Source organism: Typopeltis vanoorti, chromosome 1, assembly GCF_054136105.1.
Source record: "Typopeltis vanoorti isolate ZY-2024b chromosome 1, IOZ_Tvanoo_1.0, whole genome shotgun sequence".
Classification (NCBI taxonomy): domain Eukaryota; kingdom Metazoa; phylum Arthropoda; class Arachnida; order Uropygi; family Thelyphonidae; genus Typopeltis; species Typopeltis vanoorti.
Genome location: NC_143549.1, coordinates 139,071,728 through 139,093,601, shown reverse-complemented (window position 1 = coordinate 139,093,601; position 21,874 = coordinate 139,071,728). Strand labels below are relative to the sequence as shown.

At 34.5% G+C, this 21,874-nt stretch overlaps 1 protein-coding gene across 1 annotated transcript in view; it reads left to right on the top strand.

The window, feature by feature from the left end:
* LOC150110470 (eukaryotic translation initiation factor 4E-like) overlaps positions 1 to 21,874 on the top strand; it is a 179,496-nt gene that overhangs the window by 8,533 nt on the left and 149,089 nt on the right. Inside the window, exon 2 of the mRNA XM_090393999.1 lies at positions 13,104 to 13,288. Within this exon, the coding sequence (XP_090250125.1) occupies positions 13,143 to 13,288 (146 nt within the window). The 5' untranslated portion in view covers positions 13,104 to 13,142. The remainder of the gene's footprint in view (positions 1 to 13,103; positions 13,289 to 21,874) is intronic.

The window sequence follows — 21,874 nt, the reverse complement described above, 5'->3', positions numbered from 1 at the left end:
ATATATGCTCCGTCATCTGGAGCATATATAAATATACAAGACAAGCTGAGTTACATTATTAACTGTAAACTAGAGAAACAATGATTTGATCACATGTTATTCTACTGGCATGATCTCTAGTGGAAAAAAAAAATTATAAATTACATCAAGCTAAATTCTATTTATAGTGACAGGATTAAACATTCTTTCTTACAGATTGTTTTCTTTCAGAAACAATGATATCCTATTTTTAGTATTACAATTGTTATTTAAGATACTAGATTTTCTACAGTCCTGTTTATAGTTGTTCTTAGTGAGGAAGGTTTCGTGGGTCGAATATGTCTTCCATATGTTTGGGATTTTAAGAGCATCATTATTGTTCAGATTGGGGTGGTTGATAATGATCTCACAGGCTTCCTTAAATTTCCGTTCATACCATGTTTTAGGGTGATGTAGACAGCTAGTGCTTTTCCAGATAATTTTGTGTAGGGTATTCAGGGCGTGATCTGAAAGGCCAGCTTCACCATAATTATTATATTTAATGTGTCGTTCATGTTCTTTTTGTCTGAAAGGAATTGTGCATCCTGTTTCTTCTATATATGGTATGTTGCAAGTACAATAAATACGGTATACTCCATGGTGATCTAGTGGAGGGAGTAGGTCTTTGGATAAGCTTTTTAATTTTGTGGGAGGTTTAAAGGGGGCTTTGAGGTTGTATTTTTGTAGTCCTCTGTTTATTTTGTCTGATGTTCCTTTAATGTAGGGAATGGTTATAGTTTTACTGTAGTCTGGTTTGTCTTTTTTTTTTGAGGTTTTGTAAAGAATTTTGTTAATAGGTTTTGGCTGTATCCGTTTTTTTGGAACGTATTGCTGATAATTTTAAATTCGTCTTTCAGTGCCTGTTCACTGGAACAGATTGCCTGAGCCCTGTTTTTTAGAGTGTTGATGACATGTAGTTTATGTGTATATATTGTCCTATATATGTCGGTTTCCGGTAAGCAGTGAAGGAACGATTGCCAGAGGGAAGACGTGTGAGAAGTGTATCTAGAAATGGAAGTGTGTTATGTTTTTCAATCTCAATTGTGAACTGTATGCATTTGTCTTGTTTGTTTAGGTGGCCATAGGACCAGATCGCGCAAACATCGTCAATGTATCTAAGCCAGACTTTGGGTTTTAGAGGGGGAGGAACCTAAAGCAAGTTGCTCAAAATGTTCCATGCAATAGGGGGGATAATGGCGAGCCCATGTCTGTGCCTTCTTTTTGTAGATAGAAGGCATTTTGCCGTACAAAATAACTAGAACGTAATACATGTGCAAAGAGCACCGTGATATCTGGAGGGAATTTGTTCTGTAGGAGAAGAATTGTGTCATTGATTGGGACATTCGTGAAGACGGCAGAGATGTCAAAACTGACTAATAAATCATCTTTTTCTAATGTAATGTCTTTGATGTTTATGAAGTGTTGTGTGTTTTTGATATAGGATTTCCAAATTCCAATGACTAAAAGAACGACAAAACTAGCCGCCATATTCAAAGTTCTCCACAGTGAACAACAACCAACCAGAAGCAAGAAACAACAGGAGCCACCAATCGCCCACAGGTATCAATAACATAGTCAACCTATCTAACCACTCTCTAAACAAAGATGAAATCTCTATACTTAACAAAGGTTTAAATTTTCCTATAGCACCGAAATCGATAAACAAAGTTGAATTTATTTTTAATATTGAAAGAGGCCTAAAATTCATCCCAAATAACATAGCAGACAAAATACGTTTAGAAACTGCCAACATTTTAAATCATAGCAAAACAATAACAAGCAACATAACTAAACACAAATTAACAGCGATAAAATCGCTTAAAACAAACCTGAACTTAGTAATAATTACCAGAGCTGATAACAGAAATGCCACCGTTATTTTAAACCGTACCACTTATGTAGAAAACAATGAATCTGCTGGTCTCTGACAATAACACATACCAATTAGTTAACTACAACCCAACCAATAGAATAAAAAAACAAAACAGAGAAACTACTTAAGTCAATTACCACATGGCCCGAAGATACGGTCAAAAAACTATTTCTGCACTATGCGTGCTTCTCAAGAATTTACGGGCTACCGAAAATTCACAAAGAAAACAAACCAAAGAAATTCACAAAGAAATTTAAAATGTTGGCAGTTTAGAAACTGCCAACATTTTAAATCATAGCAAAACAATAACAAGCAACATAACTAAACACAAATTAACAGCGATAAAATCGCTTAAAACAAACCTGAACTTAGTAATAATTACCAGAGCTGATAACGGAAATGCCACCGTTATTTTAAACCGTACCACTTATGTAGAAAACAATGAATCTGCTGGTCTCTGACAATAACACATACCAATTAGTTAACTACAACCCAACCAATAGAATAAAAAAACAAAACAGAGAAACTACTTAAGTCAATTACCACATGGCCCGAAGATACGGTCAAAAAACTATTTCTGCACTATGCGTGCTTCTCAAGAATTAACGGGCTACCGAAAATTCACAAAGAAAACAAACCGCTAAGACCTATAGTTGAAGGAATTGATAGCCCGATGTATCACTTAGCTAAAAAAATTAGCAGCAACGGGAATGACCTACCAACACTCAAGGAGTTGGTAGGTCATTCCCCCTCCTATATCAAAAACACACAACACTTCAAAAACATCATCAAAGACATTACATTAGAAAAATATGATTTATTAGTCAGTTTTGATGTCTCTGCCCTCTTCACGAATGTCCCAATCAATGACACAATCCTTCTCCTACAGAACAAATTCCCTCCAGGTATCATGCCGCTCTTTGCGCATGTATTACGTTCTGGTTATTTTCTATGGCAAAATGCATTCTATGTACAAAAAGAAGGCACGGCCATGGGCTTGCCATTATCCCCCCTATTGCTAACTTTTACATGGAACATTTTGAGCAACTTGCTTTAGGTTCCTCCCCCCCTAAAACCCAAAGTCTGGCTTAGATATATTGACGATGTTTTCGCGATCTGGTCCCATGGCCGCCAGACATTAGACACATTCCTTAGCTACCTAAACAAACAAGACAAACGCATACAGTTCACAATTGAGATTGAAAAACATAACACACTTCCATTTCTAGATACACTTGTCACACATCTTCCCTCTGGCAATCTTTCCTTTACTGTTTTCCGGAAACCAACGCATACGGGACAATATATACACATAAACCCCTACTACCACCTAACACAAAAACTACACTCTAAAAAACAGGGCTCAGACGATCTGTTCCAGTGAACAGGCACTGAAAGACGAATTTAAAATTATCAGCAATACTTTCCAAAAAAACGGATACAGACAAACCAGACTACAGTAAAACTATAACCATTCCCTACATTAAAGGAACATCTGACAAAATAAACAGAGGACTACAAAAATACATCCTCAAAGCCACCTTTAAACCTTCTGCAAAATTAAAAAGCTTACTCAACTCATCCAAAGACCCACTCCCTCCACTAGCCCACCCTGGAGTATACCATATTTATTGTACTTGCAACATACCATATATAGGAGAAACAGGACGCACAATTCCTTTCAGACAAAAAGAACATGAATGACACATTAAATATAATAATTATGGTGAAGCTGGCCTTTCAGATCATGCCCTGAATACCTTACACAAAATTGTCGAAAAGCACTAGCTGTCTACATCGCACTGAAACATGGTATGAATGGAAATTTAAGGAAGCCTGTGAGATCATTATCAACCACCCCAATCTGAACAATAATGATGGTCTTAAAATTCCAAACATATGGAAGGCATATATTCGGGATATATAAACAGGACTGTAGAAAATCCAGTATCTTAAATAACAATTATAATACTAAAAATAGGACATTGTTGTTTCTGAAAGAAAACCATCTGTAAGAAAGAATATTTAATCCTGTCATTATAAATAGAATTTAGCTTGATGTAATTTATAATTTTTTTCCCCCTCCCACTAGAGGTCATGCCAGTAGAATAACATGTGATCAAATCATTGTTTCTCTAGCTTACAGTTAATAATGTAACTGAGCTTGTCTTGTATATTTATGTATGCTCCAGATGATGATCTTGATATGAAGATCGAAACGTTGGGATAATAAAAAAGTTTTTTTAACACGGTTGTAAATTCTATAGACATACCTCATTCACCTTCAAGGAACTAGGTTGATGTATTGATTCCTCACCTTCCTGTTTCCTTTAGTATGAAAAACCTTAACAAAATGAACACTGAACAACTTCATAATAACTTCTTCTTCTTTGGTCAGTCTCTTGCAGCATCTCTATCCAGCAAAGTTATTCTCCCATAATCATTCTTTCTCTTGCTAGCTGCATAACAGGAAAAGCTCTCTGGGAATTTTCTTAGCCTATTTTGCTAGTCTCCTCTGGTAATCTAATTTTGCCTTTCTTATTATACTTGTCACTCTTCTTGCCTGCACTTTCTAGATTTCATGTAACTGTTCACATCTTCCAAGTTTATATTTTCTCTATAATCTTCTCTTCCTCTGCTGCAATTCCTGCTTAATTTCCCTATTCATCCATTGAACACCGATTTTGTTAATCCTTTTTGATTTTGGCACAAAGTCAGTTATTGATATCATCAAATACTTCTCAACTATCATCTGCACCATATTAATCTCTTTTTTTTTATTTTTTCCATAGAACTCCTTCAAGCTGTTTTCTGAGTTTTCCATAATCTCCTACCCTGCAGTTCCAAATGTATCCTTTTACTCTGGATGCCTCTGCATGCTTTTGTACCTCCCAGGGCAGGACTACATGAGTGTGTCACCAACTGGTGGCAGTTGATATGCTGTTGACAATTATATTATCTGATGTTATCACTAAATCCTGCATTGTGCATACAAGGTCCATCCATCACTAACTGTATGCGATAGTTACTAACTTTCTCCCATAATCTATTTCTTCTTTCCAGTTTTATATTTTGCTGGCCTGGTTGACTGATTGGTTAGCATATCTGCTCTCCAGCCAAGAGGCTGCAGGTTCAAATCCCGCCGTGGGCATGGAGGTTTGTGATTGTCTGAAAATATCTGTGGTGGTGGTGGCCAGTAGATGCCTTTGGTGTAGAAGTATTACAAAATATTTTGCTGGCCTGGTTGGCTGAGTGGTTAGTGTATCTGCTCTCCAGCCAGAAAGCTGTGGGCATGAATGTTTGTGATTGTCTGTGAAAATAGTAGTGGTGGTTGGTAGATGGCATTGGTATAGATGATGAAGGTAGTTGTGGTTGGTGGAGTAGTGGAGACAGGGGGGGTTGCAAAGCAGGTGCCCTCCTTCGATGAGTCTTTGGACTCCCCTGGAGGTGTTAAGTAATAATATTTAGACAATTGAAATCCCTCATTATTATAATGCTTTTTTCACTAGCTAAACTAATTTGCCTATACATTTCTTTCTCAACCCATTCATTATTCCCAGGTCTATAACACACTCTAAATATTTCTCTCTAATAACACTTATTTCAGACCAGACACTTTCAAAATCACTCTCATTTTTACCACCTACCTCTACAGACCTACATGGACACAACTCATTTGCTATCATCAGTTATATGCCCCTTCCTTTTTTATAATTTCTGTCTTCTCTAAAAATAATATATCCATTAACTTCACTTCCAGTCAAGATATCATTTTTAGTGATTGACTGGAAATGATATAAACTCTTTTGACTTATTCCTTATACTTCTCACATTGGTATATAAACAGAGAAGGGTATTTTTAAGCTTTACCCTTGATTTTTCATTTTTTCTTGCCTCCTTGTCAATGTTATTTCTGACAGCCATCCTCATTCCCTTCCATCTTAATAACTCTCATTTCCCTGGTCTAATACCCACACATTTTCATTAAAAAATAAGTTCTGTAAATGTTTACTCCCTTACTTATTTAAATGCAGGCTATCATCAGCGTATAATTCCTTTCTTCCATCCTATTCATTCCATACATCCACATACTCAAGCCCTCTCTCCCTACACATTTTAGCTACCATTTCGTTTATTAATTCTTCTCAATTCTCCACTATCATATCTAGGCAGCACACTGATTATCCTCACATTCTTACTCTTAAATCTCTTAAGTCTCCAACATCTCCCTCAAATCCCTTTTCACATGATTTATGCTGCTTCTCAGATCATTCGTCCCAACCATTACATTTCATCTACATTCTCACCTCTTTATAGCTTTAGTCACACACGCTAAAGTATCTCCCAGCCAACATTCTTTAGACATCTCCACTTTTTACTCTATGAATCATTGAATAATCTAGAATTATTTTCTTAACTTTTCCCTGCATCTCTTTCCTCCCCTATCTATCCATCTCTACCAAATTCATCCTTTCCATTCCACTTCCCAAAGATCTCTTATCCAAACCCCAAATCTCACTCTGTGCTGTCTGCAGTGGACTCCAGAGTGGACTCCAAACTCTTTAAAATCTTGGTTCTACACTTCCACTCTTCACTCATTCCAAAATCATTCTGCTTTTATGCACGTTTTGCCTTATGTTTTCGTGTATCATCTCTTCAATAAGTTTACATTTCTTACATATCTATACATCTTGCTTAATCTCATACCACATGTTTTTTTAAGCCTGAGGCATACATCAGACAAACATAACATTATTTTTGAACGCAATATCTTTAAGTACTGGTGGATAGAAAAAAGGCAATGTACTGTCGCTTACTCCATTAATCAAACTTTGTGCACATCAACTGAAGTCCTTTGAATTGCTGAATGTTGTCCTAATAATCCACAACCAAACTGATTTTCTTCTCTTATTAGATGTTGCTAATACATTTGAATTTTATATATTTAAAATAGTGGATTCAGTATCTTTGATGCTACCACCATATAAAATAGCATCCCTTGATTTGGAGGTCTTTTGTTTTTTTTTTATATAAAGTTTCTATTTTCCATTACCTTTGTTCCCTTTTTTTGGTAGAACCACACTTGTTCTCATACAAGTTTCCCTCACAAGGCACTACAAGAAGGTCGGATGGTGTTGGACTGGCAGCAGTGGACTCCCTCGCTGCAGATCTTTTGCTAAAGGAATGGACACCAGAATCTGTGGATGGTCATGCATTGATAATTTTTCCTCTACCTCTGCATAATCAGATCCCTTAGAAATATCCTTAGGCAACAAGGCCTGGATAACTTCTTTAGACTCCAAGGGCTCCACCTAAAATTCTCCACCACCAAACATAGACTCCTCCACAACCCAGCATCCAGCAGATGACAAAGTAGCAGAAGTTATATCACTAGCATTTTCTTCTGATGAAATTTGATCACACTCCTCCACATCCCTAGCATTCAGCAAGGCCGCAGGCAACAAAGTAGCATCTTTAACACATGGTGATTTCAATTCATTCACGTGTGATGAAATTTGATTGTCCTTACAGCCTTGCCAATGAATGCCGATTGCCTTGTGCAGGACTGTTTACCTTAAGCATGTCAGCAATTTTCAGAAGTTCAGGTAAACAATCATAAGATACACTAATTTCACCACTATACATAAAATCTACAAATACACTTTTAAATTTTCATATCCCATATCTTTCATAATTACTATAGGATGCTTACATGGATTTTCCACAAAGTTTGAAACAAAGGACTACACACTGCAGGCACTATTTTAAACTTAAAGGCTTTTAAATTTAATCCTTCAGATGCCAAAGCTACATCAACAAGCACTTCACTAGAAAGCAAGCTCTTATATACATTGAACATAGTGGCCTGATGATTATTCCACTTCTAAAGCAACTTTCTCTCCATTTTCATACCTTCTCATAAAAACTAATATATAATGTAATTAAACTACTATGCAATTGTATTCTTATTGGTTAAACCAAAATAAAAAATGATGGTACAACATGACAAAATTTCATGCTGGCTAGAGCGTCGCCTGGATAAACAAGGCCCCTGTTGTTTTCTCCAGGGAACCAGGGCGAACAGTGAAAAGTCAGCTACTGGAACAAATCTGAAAACACACCCCAACTCAACATCACCAGAGTTAAAAATCGGTACTATCAACATAAGAAGTTTGAATAGCAAAGAAATGGAGCTAGCTGAGGAATTAGATAAGTACAGATCGACATAATAGGGGTGACTGAAACAAAAAAGACAAAAACTGGTGAGATCTTTTTGAGCAATAAATACAAAATGTTATATTCAGGCAATGACAATCAAGGAAAAGAAGGAGTAGCCATAGTATTCAACACAAAATATGAGGCTAATGTTCTTGAATGGCAGGCTGTCTCAAGTAGAGTGATGTGGGCAAATATGAGAATGGGGAACTGGACAATGAGACTTATTTGTGCCTATGATCCCACAGAAGGTTGTGCTAAGGTAGAAGTGGAGGAATTTTTTGATGCTTTAGAAAAAGCAACTGACACAATTTTAAAAAGGAAAAGTTGGTCCTTGTTGGGGATCTGAATAGCAGAGTAGGAAATGATTGTCAGACATACAAAAATATTTTGGGAAAATTTGGAGAAAAGAGCAAAGCTAATAATAATGGCAAATACTTCTTGGATTTCTGCTCAGGACATGGACTGGTTATTACTAACACCATATTCCAACATAAAAATGTGCACAAATTCACATGGAGAGAAGAGGCAAGGAATAAGAAAACTCTCATTGACTATGTTATCGTTGATAGTGATCTTTTCTCCCTTGTCCAGGACACCAGAGTGTACACAAGATATGAAATTGGAAGCGATCACTATTTAGTCTTGAGCAGGATAAAATTGAATTTCATATTCAAAAGAATGACATGTAAGAAAGTTTTAAAGCGAATAAAAGTTGAGCAGCTCTCAGATGTGAATTATAGACTAAAATGCACAAAGATTATTGAAGAAAAAATGAAAGAGTTTGAGAATAGGAACCAAACCTTGGAGATTCAGTGGCAAGCCTGGAAGAAAACCCTGGTTGATTCAACCAGAGAGGCATGTGGTGAGATTGTCGGCAAGGATAGAAAAACCAGGACTCCATGGTGGACACAGGAAGTTAAAGAGGCAGTGAAGGAAAAGAAGAATTCATATCAAAAGTTCCTGGCAAACAAGTCAGCTTTTGCTCTTAGTGAATACAGAGACAAAAGTAAGAAAGCGAAACACTGTTTAAAACTAGCTAAACAAAAGTCATGGGAGAACTTTGGCAAGAACATAGAAAACAAATATCATGAAGGTGGTAAGATATTCTGGAGGTTGTTGAAGAAGGTTAGAAATGGAAGAAAGAGTGCTGTAAAAGGAGTTAGAGATGATAAAGGTGACATGAAAACAGGAGAAAAAGATATCCTTGAAGTATTGAGTAATTTCTTCAAAAAATTGCTAAATGAAACAAGCAGTGATAGCACAGTGGTAAAAAACACTCAATAGACATACAGTCAGGAATACATATCCATACTTGAATTAGAAAAAGCCATCAAAGGCTTAAAAGGCAGCAGGAGTAGATGATATTCGGCCAGAAATGCTGAAGTATGGTGGTATAAAAGTCTTGCAGTGGTTGCTCTGCATAGTTCAGAAAGCCTGGGCAGAGGGATGAATTCCCGATGATTGGAGTAGTGTTCTAATAGTGCCCATATATAAAAAGGGAAATAAAACTGAATCTGAGAATTACAGAGGTATTTCCCTACTGAGTGTTTCTGGTAAGATCTGTGCAAGTATATTTGAGAAATGGTTGAGAAGAATCGTGGAAGAAAAGCTTGGTGAACAACAAGCTGGATTCAGGCCAAATAGAGGCTGTCAGGATCAGATCTTCACTTTACGACAAATAGTCGAGAAAGCATGGGAATATAACAAAGATCTGTGTTTAAGTTTTGTCGATCTGGAAAAGGCATATGACAAGGTGCCAAGAGAGAAGCTATTCAAAACACTATAGTTATATGGTTTCAATGGGGCATTATATCAAGCAATACTTAGTCTGTATTTGAGTTGTAAGTCTGCAGTTAGAATTGAAGGAAGTACAGGGAGATGGTTTAATGTTAAATCTGGTGTGAGACAAGCATGTACATTATCCCCTATCTATATGGATCACATTATGAAGGAAAGTGGTATTAAACATGATATGAGAATTGGAGATGTTAATGTCAGCTCTTTGCTTTTTGCGGATGATGTTATACTTCTGAATAAATCCACTAGAAGTTTGCAAGATTCCCTGACTAAATTATGGTATGATGGTCAGCAATAAAAAGACAAAGACAATGAAAATAGGTAGAATCGTTGAAAATGTCAACTGTGTTCTGAATGGGGAACCTGTGCAACAAGTAAAACATTTCAGCTACTTAGGCACGATTTTTAGTGAACATGGTAAATTAAATATGGAAATAGACAACAGAATCAACAAAGCTGGTATTGTAGGAAATCAATTGAATAAATTCATATGGAATAAGAGAGAAATTAGTCGGAACACTAAATTGTCTTTATACAAGACAGTGTTCAAACCAGTTTTAACTTATGGATCTGAGAGCTGGGTCAGAAGTAAAACACTTGACCAAAGACTAGAGACTGCAGATATGAGAGGCCTGAGAAAGATTAGAGGCTTGAACAGATGGTATCAATGGCAATAGCATATTAAAAATGAGGATATTAGGAAAGAACTTGACATTGTCGGCATCCAGAAATGTGTTAGCAGAGCTAATCTCAGGTGGCATGGTCACTTAAACAGAATGGGTGAGGAAAGATTAACAAAACAAGTGTTCTCTGCCAGGTTGGCAGGAAAACGACCCAGAGAAAGACCAAGATACAGGTGGATTGATATGGTACAATCTGCCATAGACGATAGAAATATAAGATCTGATAATGATAATATTGGAGTCTTGACACGTAATAGACTGATTTAGAGGAAAATTGTAGATAGGAAGTTAGTAATGGTGTGAATTTTTCATGTAGTACTATCATATCCTATACACCCCTTGAGGGTACATGTCAGGAATTCGATGATGATGAACTACTATGCATACTCAATAAGTAAATGCAAAATGAGAGAGAGATAGCAAGGTTAGGCTTAACAACTATCCAGTAGTTACACAATCTGATGCTATACCAAATACAAATCATTAAACAGTCCAAAAATTTACAACGTAACTTCAAAGACTCGCACTTTATAAAATAACATCTTTTGATTTAAAAGGAAATGCGCTAAAACCAGCTTACACGCACACACACTGCCACAATAGCAAGATTAGACTTAACCATTCTATACTTACAAATCTGATATGGTACTAAATGCAACTAATTACACGAAATACAAAACTACCCACACACACACTTAACTTCAAAGTAGCATCTTACTGTGAATTATACCTTATAATAGAATATCCTTTCAAATGGGTAGTCTACTCTGCAGACTCAACTCTACACCAAGGCTGATGGCTGGTTTCGAGGATTAAAATTCTCCCCAGGCTTTTGAATTCTGCTCATTCACTAAGTTGAGAAAAAGTCAAGTCTTTTCCAGCCAAATGGCACAGGTTGCATTGCCTTTCTGAAATGCTGCACAGTGAATGTCTCCACACTGAATACTATAGTTATAGAAGCTGTTACAAATATGATACTTTTTGGAGTGAGCATCAGTAATGATTATGTGAACCTCAGGTATGGCTATATTAATTTACCAAAAATTTGGGAGTGTCATTTTAAGACTTACTTCTGTTAAGATTTATAGCTGTAAACTATAAATCTAGTGCCAGAGGATGCATGGATAAGATTTTATTTCCTATTCATCACAGTTTTTGAATTGTTTCCATAGATTCTTGATCAATCTCTGTGTTATCAATCAAGTGTTTTGTGCTAATCAAATCATAGTACAGGTATCCCTTGCTTAACGCGGGATTTGATTAATGTGCCTTTAACACTGCAGAGCTCACAGCTGATCTGACAGATACATGGGAAATATATAATGTAAATATTCTTACACAATTCAGTGTATAACTTGGAGGTCATGAGTAGCTGTGCATTCATATGTTACAAGTTTTTTGTTCCGCACTGTTTTTGCTGTCAATTTAGCAAGGTTTATTATATTTGACAGTAAATTGTATCTGAGAGATTCCGCGACCTCTGATGTCAGTATAGTATGGTTGAGTTGTTTCTTTTCTTTTTTTTTTTTTCTTTGTTCAATAATTTCTAGATTGTAACTGAAACCATCGTGTATTACTGAAATAGAGAGCCAAAGGCTTATTTATTATACATGTCCTTAGGAGATATGCTTTACGTTATGGAAAATACTAAGGAAAGTGCTCTGGAGCTTACTCCACCTTTACTACGAGTTGCCTATAAGGTTGCTTATGCTTGCATCTGCCGAACTTTTATAGTTTCTATATATTCGGCACGAAACTCTTGTAGTTTCTATATTCAGCTATGAAATAATGTTGGATTCAATATCCACTTAATTTGTACCATCATGTATTATATTTGCAGTGTTTTTTCTTTGTTTTATTGCTTGTTTGCCAAGGTCTGAAGAGTCATTTTGCTTGTTATCGTAGAATTTACGCCGATAAGAAAAAATTAAAACTGTTCAAACAACTCTTGATAAAAAAAATTGCAGTGAATAATGTAGGCACAAGTATTTATTAAACATTTATTTTGCATTCATTTTTTATCCTTTCTAAAAGAGTACCATATAAAAAGAATTATTAATACAGTAATCGATCATGGACAAATTGTAATTTTTACCATTGATTATTAGATTTGATTAACGCGATTTTGATATACACGGTAACATTGAGGTATTAATTAACTGCATTAATCGAGGGATACCTGTATATATATATATATATGTGTGAATTCTGCACCAGTTGATGGGCATTGTGGTGGACTATCATGGCAGAGTGTTGTATTTGGATTTAAGATTCATAACATTTTTCATTTTCTACCTGTTAAAATCAATAGTAAAAAATGGTGGAGAAGATATCTGGTTATCATCTCTCTCTCTCTAAATATGTATATGGTCATTATCTTTTAGTCATTTCATGCTGCTTTTATGCATATGATGATTTATTCTTTTTGATACTTTTTTTTCTTGAGAGTAATAGTTTCTTTTTCATTAATTTTGCTAATTTATAATTTATTTTATTTATTATTTTTTTCGTAGTTGAACCAGACTGAGAAACAAAACATTGAAATCAACAACATGGAAGAATTTCCTCCAGAAATGCTTGTAAAGCATCCACTGGAAAACAAGTGGAGTCTATGGTTTTATAAGAATGATAAAACAAAAGCTTGGGAGGATAATCTTTTAGAAATCACTTCATTTGACACTGTTGAAGATTTCTGGGCGTAAGTTGTTATTGTTCTGCCATCACATTAAGCAAATTGTTTATCATTGAATTTATACTTTATTTTATTTTATTTATTTATTTATTTTTTTTGTGTAAAATTAAATTTTTGCTTAACACATTCATGATGGGCCGTGTATGTGTAATGTGCTTGCTTGACCACTTAAACCTTTTACTCATCAGGTTGGCACATTTTTACACATTTGTCAATATATATGGCATGCCTATTTCAAGTTTTTTTCTGTAGAATTTTTTTTAAAATTAATATTTATGAACTGACTTTATGATATAGAAAAATATTTCAAAAGGAATATCTAATTTGAGGTTCAAGTTTATGTAACATTTCCTTTTAAAAATATGCATTATATAATTGGGTTGGCTTCTGCATGAAGAAGGAAGTATATATGAATATCTAGAGATAATTCTGTTTTATGATTACACCATGTATGTTATCTACAAATATATATATCTGTTCTATATATATAAAAAGATTAGCCGAAATTTGAAACTTTTAATGTCACATTTTTTGTCTTACCGGCTCTACTGGCTTACCAGCCCGGAACTTGGGGGGGGGGGATAAGGCGGCATAGGTGCCAGGGGGACAGAGCCCCCACCAGTGTGTGTGTGTATAAAAATGCAGTTGTTGCAAGGATCCCTCCATCTCTAGGGAAAAAAAGAATTACACTTTCACATTGCACATGATTAATTGCTGTGAGCAATATTTTTGTTTATATTTTCTACAACTATTTTTTAGTTTAATAGATTATTGCTTTGAGAATGTATATTTGAATTATCAATTCTTTGAACTTGTAATTATTTTATACACATCATCATCATCATCAAATTCCCGACATGTACCCTCAAGGGATATACAGCATATTATTTAATATACTTGTACTAAATATTCTTGGGAATATAATAAGGATCTGTATTTAAGTTTCATAGATCTGGACATATATGACAAGGTGCCAAGAGAATCTTTTAAGATCATTTGTCTCTTTCCATGTCACTTTTAAAAAAAAAAAAAATCTGTTAACCTATGTATACATTAGATTAGTAGGTGGATTAAAGCTTGGATAATCAACATTGCTTTATAGATCAGATATGGAACTTTTAAAGTCCCTTCACCACTAAGCAAGCTGGTGACTTCATACAAAATAGTGAAATTCATCTATCACCTAAGATCTTCAAATGCGTAGTGAGATTTAAACTGTATACTGAAATAATGAGGATAGCAATAGTTTGTTGGGGAGAGTATATTGAAGGGTTTCCTTGAAGCAAAAAATTTAGTTCATATATATACAGGATGTTTCAAAAGGGGTATGCTAGTTTGAATGACAATAGAAGGTAAATAGATAGATGAACAATTTTTATTACCATGCAAATGTAGCATAATACTTGAAGTTTCAACACAGTTAAAGTTTGATATGACTGCCTCCAGTAATTCTGCAAACGTCCCATCTACAATCAGTTTCCTGTCACATGCAGTAGATCATATCTTTCGCAACTTCAGCAATGGAGGCAGTAATTCTTGAACACAGCTCATCCACATTGGCTGGTAATGGTGGTACAAACACCTGATCTTTTGCAAAGTTTCATAAAAAAAAATTTAACGGTGTAAGGTCAGGAGAACACGGTGGCGATGCTACAGGTGCCTCTCTATCAATCCATCTGCATGTAAAATGAGTGTCAAGGTACAACCTTGCATCTGTCAGGTAATGAGGAGGTGCCCCATCTTGCTGAAAATGTAAGCGTCTGTCATCTTCATTGTCATCTAATTGTGGTATTAGGTACTCTTGTAGAATGTCCAGATACACATTGCCAGTAATGGTAGACTCTGAAAAAAAAGAAGGGTTCATATGCTTGCTTATGGCACAACAAAACATTAGCTTTGGGGGTGCTGTGAACATGTTCTGCAATGGTGTGTGGATTTTCACTTACCCAAATTCTGCAGTTGTTAGTGTTTACTTGCCCACTAATGTGAAAAGTGCACTCATCACTGAAAACAATTGTGTCCAAAAAGTCCTCATTGTTTTTTCAATCCTACTGATCATTTCCATCCAGGAATCCTGGCTTATCTTCTTACCATCTTTTTTCAAATGTTGTATAAGGGTAAATTTGTAGGGCTTAAATGTAGACGCTGTTGTAAAAGATGTCATACATTCACATGTGGAATTTCAATTTGACAAGATGCCATCTAGTTGTTCCAGGGCTTCTCTGGAAACTTTACTGAATGTCTTCTTTAACAGCATTCCTGTTATGAAAGAAGTTGACCTTCCTGTTGACCTTGGATGACTTGCAGAATAGCCTATTTCCACAAAATTCTTGTGCTAAGAAGTGTAGATTGTACATCTACTAGGAGGTTCTTTGCCGTATTGCATGCGGAAATTCCTCTGAACTTTTGTTCAGACTTTGTTTCCTCAAATCAAAACACACAACGTACTCGCTCTGCACCATCGAAAGTCGCCATTTTCAAATGGTGTGACTTATCATGCCATCTAGTGTTGTCAAGAATTGTGTTTCACTACATTATGACACTCACTCAGCTTTTGCATGTTTTATGAGTTATTCTCTGTTCTGCAGTTGTATATACTGTTCGATTCTGATTATGTAGAGATTAGAGTAATTATTATTTGCTTCAGAATCCAACATGATCTTCCATCACAAAGGCTAGACTTGTAAATATTATTTAATGTAAATAACATAAATTATAATTGATATCATATAACTGCATTAATTATATCAAGTTTTTAATTATTTAATAAAAAGAAAGTGTTAATGATAAAGAGGTTCTGTATTAAATATTATTAAGCTATTTTATTTATTGTTATGTCAATATTTTAAGAACTTGTATTTGTAATTTAACTATGCATTTACTGAAATGCAAATGTTCTATTTATTCTGTTTTGTGAAAGCTTAACGTTATGTAATAACTGAATGTAGTTGTATAGCCTAATGTAACATTCGCGAGAATGTTTACGTTTATCGGTTGTCATAGAGACGCGTGAAATAAACGAGCGTGAGTGGAAGGGAGCGTGGGCTAAATAAGAAGAGAAAATATATACGTAGTAGAGGAGTCGGAACGAAATTTTGGAAGTAAAAAGTAGCAAGGAGATAAACTACAGAAGTAGAAGTAAATAAAAGGTTCTTAAGGGCAGGAGTTGAGTGGATATTTTTTTATAAGTGAGCAAGGACGAAACGAGCTTTATAGTTAGCTGAAAGTATAATCAGCTGTAATAATGAAAAGGAAATTAATACTACAATTGGATAAAATAAAAAGCTGGATGTTTAAGGAAGAATTCTGAATGAACCCGGCTATTCTAGAATTGTGGCTTATTTCCGATTTGCCCTAAAAGGGACCTCATGGTGTTTAATTAGTTTGAGTGGTAACGACGATAGTTGAAGTACCCTGTAATTGAAGTCTAGAATTCTGAAGTGCGTTTGATAGTGCTTTAAGTATAACCGTGGATAAGTCTTGTAGATGTGTTTTTATTAAGTAAGATAAATAAGTTTCAAAGGTTTGCTCACAACATAATTGATGTATTAGGAACTATTTCCGGTAAGGTTTATCATAGTGTATTATTTCTATGCTTGAAGAATTGTGTGTTAATTACGCTATGCTTAACGCTACTTTAACTGTGGAAACTCTTTGTGAATGAGAGGTGGAGATAAGAATTGTTTGAAAGATATTTTCAGCTATTAGTGCTTGTAATATTTTGAACGTATAGCATGACTGAGAATTGTGTGAAAACTGACTAGATTGGATGTTCCATTATATTAATTTAAGTGTAGAAACTTTGTAACCCAGAAGCTGAGAAAGTACATGTGAAGACTTGGAAAATTGTGCTATTGAGATTATCTAAACTTAATGTTTGACTTGTTTCTAGTATATAGAAATTAGAAGTAAAATTTATGTATGTGTTATATGACCTATATTAAATGTTTCATTGGTTAATCTAACTATTGTATTTGCCTGAATTTCTTTTTACTGCACTGTTCACAAAAATTCGAATCTAGCGGGAATCCCAGAAAGAAAATAAATACTTCGGCCTGAATGAATGAAAAGACTGCTAACTATCTTTAAATTGATCCAACTATTTCATATAGACTTATCTAAGGATAGAGTGGTGCAGTATAATAGAAATTTCTCTACCCTTGGATTAGTGATCAATTTACAATTAGTTGTGTTTTATTTTATGAAAGTGACTTGTAACAAGATGGTGGATTAGAACAGAACATTGAAAAAGAGAACGTCACGACAAATGCAAATATTCTATTTATTCTTGTTTGTGAAAGTTTAACGTTATGTAATAACTGAATGTAGTGGTATAACCTTATGTAACGTTAGCGAAAATGTTTACATTTATTTGTTGTGATGGAAACGCGTGAAATAAATGAGCGCGAGTGGAACAGAGTGAGGGCTGGAAAAAGAATAATAAAAAAATATAAGAGGTAACAAGAGAGAGTTGGGACGGAAACTTGGAAGTGAAAGGAAGCAAGGGCATAAACTAGAGAAGTAGAAGTAAATGAAAGGTTCTTAAGGGCAAGAGTTAAGAGGATAATTTTTATAAGTGAGCAAGGACGAAGTGAATTTTATAGTTAGCTGAAAGTGAAGCCAGCAGTAATAATAAAAGGGAAATTGATGCTGTAATTGGATAATATAAAAAGCTGAGACGTTCAAGGAAGAATTCTGAATAAACCCAGTTGGTCTAGAATTGCGGCTTATTTCCGATTTGCCCTAAGGAGAACCGCACAGTGTTTTAATTAATTTATGAGTGGTAACGACGATAGATGAAGTACCCTATAATTGAAGTCTAGAATTCTGAAGTGCGTTTGATAATGCTTTAAGTATAACTGTGGATAAGTCTTGTTGATGTGTTTTTTTTTAAGTAAGATAAATAAATTCCAAAAGTTTGCTCACAACATAAATGATGTACTAGGAACTAATTCCGGTAAGGTTTATCATAGTGTATTATTTCAATGCTTGAAGAATTGTGTGTTAATTACGCTATGCTTAACGCTACTTTAACTGTGGAAACTCTTCGTGAATGAGAGTTGGAGATAAGAATTGTTTGAAAGATATTTTCAGCTATTAGTGCTTGTGATATTTTGAACTTATAGCATGACTGAGAATTGTGTGAAAATTGACTAGATTGGATATTCTGCTTGTTTAATTTATGTGTGGAAACTTTGTAACCCGGAAGCTGAGAATGTGCATGTGAAGACTTAAAAGATTGTGCTAATGTGATTAACTTGACTTAATGTTTGACTGTTTCTGCTATAAAAATTAGAAGTAATATTTATGTATGTGTTATGTAACCTATATTAAATGTTTCATTTGTTAATCTATCTATTGTATTTGCCTGAATTTCTTTTTACTGCACCATTCATAAAATATTCGAACCAAAGCGGGTAAATTAAGTAAGTCAAATATACTCGGCCAGTATATATATTAAGGAGAAATAGTTGAGGGTTGATTTTTCTTCAATTCTTGAACTAATTCAGATATAGAGTGGCGCAGTCTTTAAATATAAATTTTCTCTATATTTGAATTAGAAACCAACTAGCAACTATTTTTAGGTTAAGAACATCGTAGTAAATAACATGTCGGATCCAAGGTACAGATTAAGACGAAGTAGGAACCAACAAAATGGCGCAGCCGACAGGATTTGATTTCACTAAAATAGATTGTAATATTAAGTATTAAAATTTGTAATAGTAAAGGAATTTGAAGGTAAATTGAGTGAATCAAGTGAATTGGTTGTAAACTAGAATCAGGCAAACATAGAAGTTATTTTAGAATTCTAATTTTTTTAAAGTTGTTGTTAATAGAATAATATGGCTGTTTCATCAAGTTCTAAAATGGAAGATAGTGAATTTTTTCGTACAGTGAACCCACAACAGGTTTTTCCCCAGTTTTCAGGTGAAGAATCAGATAATGTACTGTTTTTTTTTACTTATGTTGAAAAACTTAGAGAAATAGCGAATTGGAAGGATTTTCAACTGTTAATTTTACTCAGAAGTAAATTAATAGGCAAGGCTAAAGCATATTTTAACTCATCTCCAATTCTCAAGGATACATTTGATTATCAAATATTTAAGGACAATCTTATTTCTCAGTTCTCAAAATTAAGAGGTATTGGCCCAAATTTATGGAAGTTACAGAGAGTTTTACAAAAAGATAAAGAAACTGTTACTGATTTTGACAATCATTTGTTGACACTAGCCAACAGTTTAAATGTGACTAATGAGGATAAACCACACTTAGATTGGGCTGTATTCCAACAATTTAGACAAGGTGTTAGGCAAGAATTAAGAGAAACAGCTTATAAGAAGAAAATTTCTACCTTAGAAGAGTGTCTCAAAAGTGTCAAGGAAAAAGAACAAATGTTAGGAGATCTTTATCCCTCAACCAGTGTAGGTCTTGTAAATGTTGTAAATAAGACTGGTTGTTCCTTGAACCAATCTGAAGTTGAAAAGAAAAATAAGGATGGAAAGGGAAAGAATATTGGAGAAAATCCAAGTAGTATTAATTGCATAACTGAAGGTAAAGAGCAATTTGACAAAAGGCTGATGACAGAAGTGAAAACCCTAATTCACCAGGAAGTAAATAGGTTAAATCAGCCAATAATGGATAGTCTTAATGAGGTTGTGAGACAATTATCAGCTATTACTTTGAAGTCTGAAGAAAACCAAAACCCCACAACTGATAAAATTAATGAGATAATTAAACATGAAGTGGAAAAACAAAATCAACCCATTTTAGCTAGTCTAGATAAAATAATTCAAGGGCTAGATAATGTCAAACAACAGATGTCTATTATCTCTCAATCTAAGACAGAGACAAAACAAAGAGATCCTCCAAAATGTTATAATTGCAAGAAAGTTGGACATTATGCCAGGAATTGTTTCTATAATAAAGGAAACTACTCTAATAACAGATGGGACTCAAAATTTGGATACACACCCCACAGAGGATATAATAGAATGCAGAAACACCAAGGACCTAATGAAAGAATGATGAGAGTTAGAGGAGAAATCCTAGGTTCTAAGTGTAATATTTTATTAGATACAGGATGTAATGCTTCAACTATTAGAAAAGACTGTCTCCAAGTTATAAGACATAAATTAAGGAATAATATTACCAAAATTAGACAACCTGTAAGAATTACTTCTCTTTCAGATTCAAACTTTGTAGCATCTGAAAAGGTTCGAGCAAGAATCTACCTACCAGAATTTAAACTAAGTGTCTGGTAAGACTTACCTATCATCCCCTCAACAGCTGACATAAGTTCCCACATCATATTGGGAACAAATTTCTTAGAAAGATATCAGTTCTCCTGTGATTTTTTTAAAAGGGAAGTATGCCTAATGGGCAGAAAAATAAGTGTCAGAACAAATGGCAATTATATGCATAATAGAACAAGGAGGCAGAGAAAAAGGTTTCATGTACCTGAGAAAGGATTTGCCCCAAATAAAGTGGAGCTGTCTGTAGTTGAACCAACTGTGGAGAATAGTAATACACAGTCTGTTATGCCTTATCTACCAAAATCAAAATGTAATACTGATGAACATTCTCAACAACTAATAGCCAAACCTGAACCTGAAGTTATCAATAAGGAACAAACAACAGTTGAGGTAAATTGTGCCAGAGTGACTAGTCTATATAACAGAACTAGGACAAAAGAAACAAATTACCAAAATGATAGACAACTGAGGATAAAAGTTAGTAACAGAGAACAGAACTTCTACCCTGAAAGGACAATATCACGTTATAAGTGTAGCAATCAGAATTCTCCTTATGATAAAAACAACAAGAATTCAAGTGGAGAGATGCAGAAAAGCATATACAACTGTAATAAAATATCCAGTTATATTCAAACTAAGTGCTACTTAAGATCTTGGAAGGGAGATAAGAAGTCAATTTTCTCCACTTGTGAGTCTAGTGTGAAAAATTTTTCTTTAAAGAAAAATTTTTCAAAGGAAAGTAAGCCTTTGTTGGATTCTGATTATGTAGATATTAGAGTAATTATTATTTGCTTCAGAATCCAACATGATCTTCCATCACAAAGGCTACATTTGTAAATATTTAATGTAAATAACTTAAATTATAATTTGATATCATGTAATTACCTTAATTATATATTTAATTGTTTAATCAAAGATATGTGTTAATAGTGATAAGATTCTGTATTAAATATTATTAAGCTATTTTATTTATTGTTATGTCAATATTATAAGAACTTGTATTTGTAATTTAACTACGCATTTATTGAAATGCAAATATTCTATTTATTCTTGTTTGTGAAAGTTTAACGTTATGTAATAACTGAATGTAGTGGTATAACCTTATGTAACATTCGCGAGAATGTTTACATTTATCGGTTGTCATAGAGACGCGTGAAATAAACGAGCGCGAGTGTAGCAGAGCGTGGGCTAAATAAGAGAAAATATATACGTAGTAGGGGAGTCGGAACGGAATTTTGGAACTAAAAGGTAGCAAGGAGAAAACTAGAGAAGAAGTAAATAAAAGGTTCTTAAGGGTAGGAGTTGAGTGGATATTTTTTTATAAGTGAGCAAGGACGAA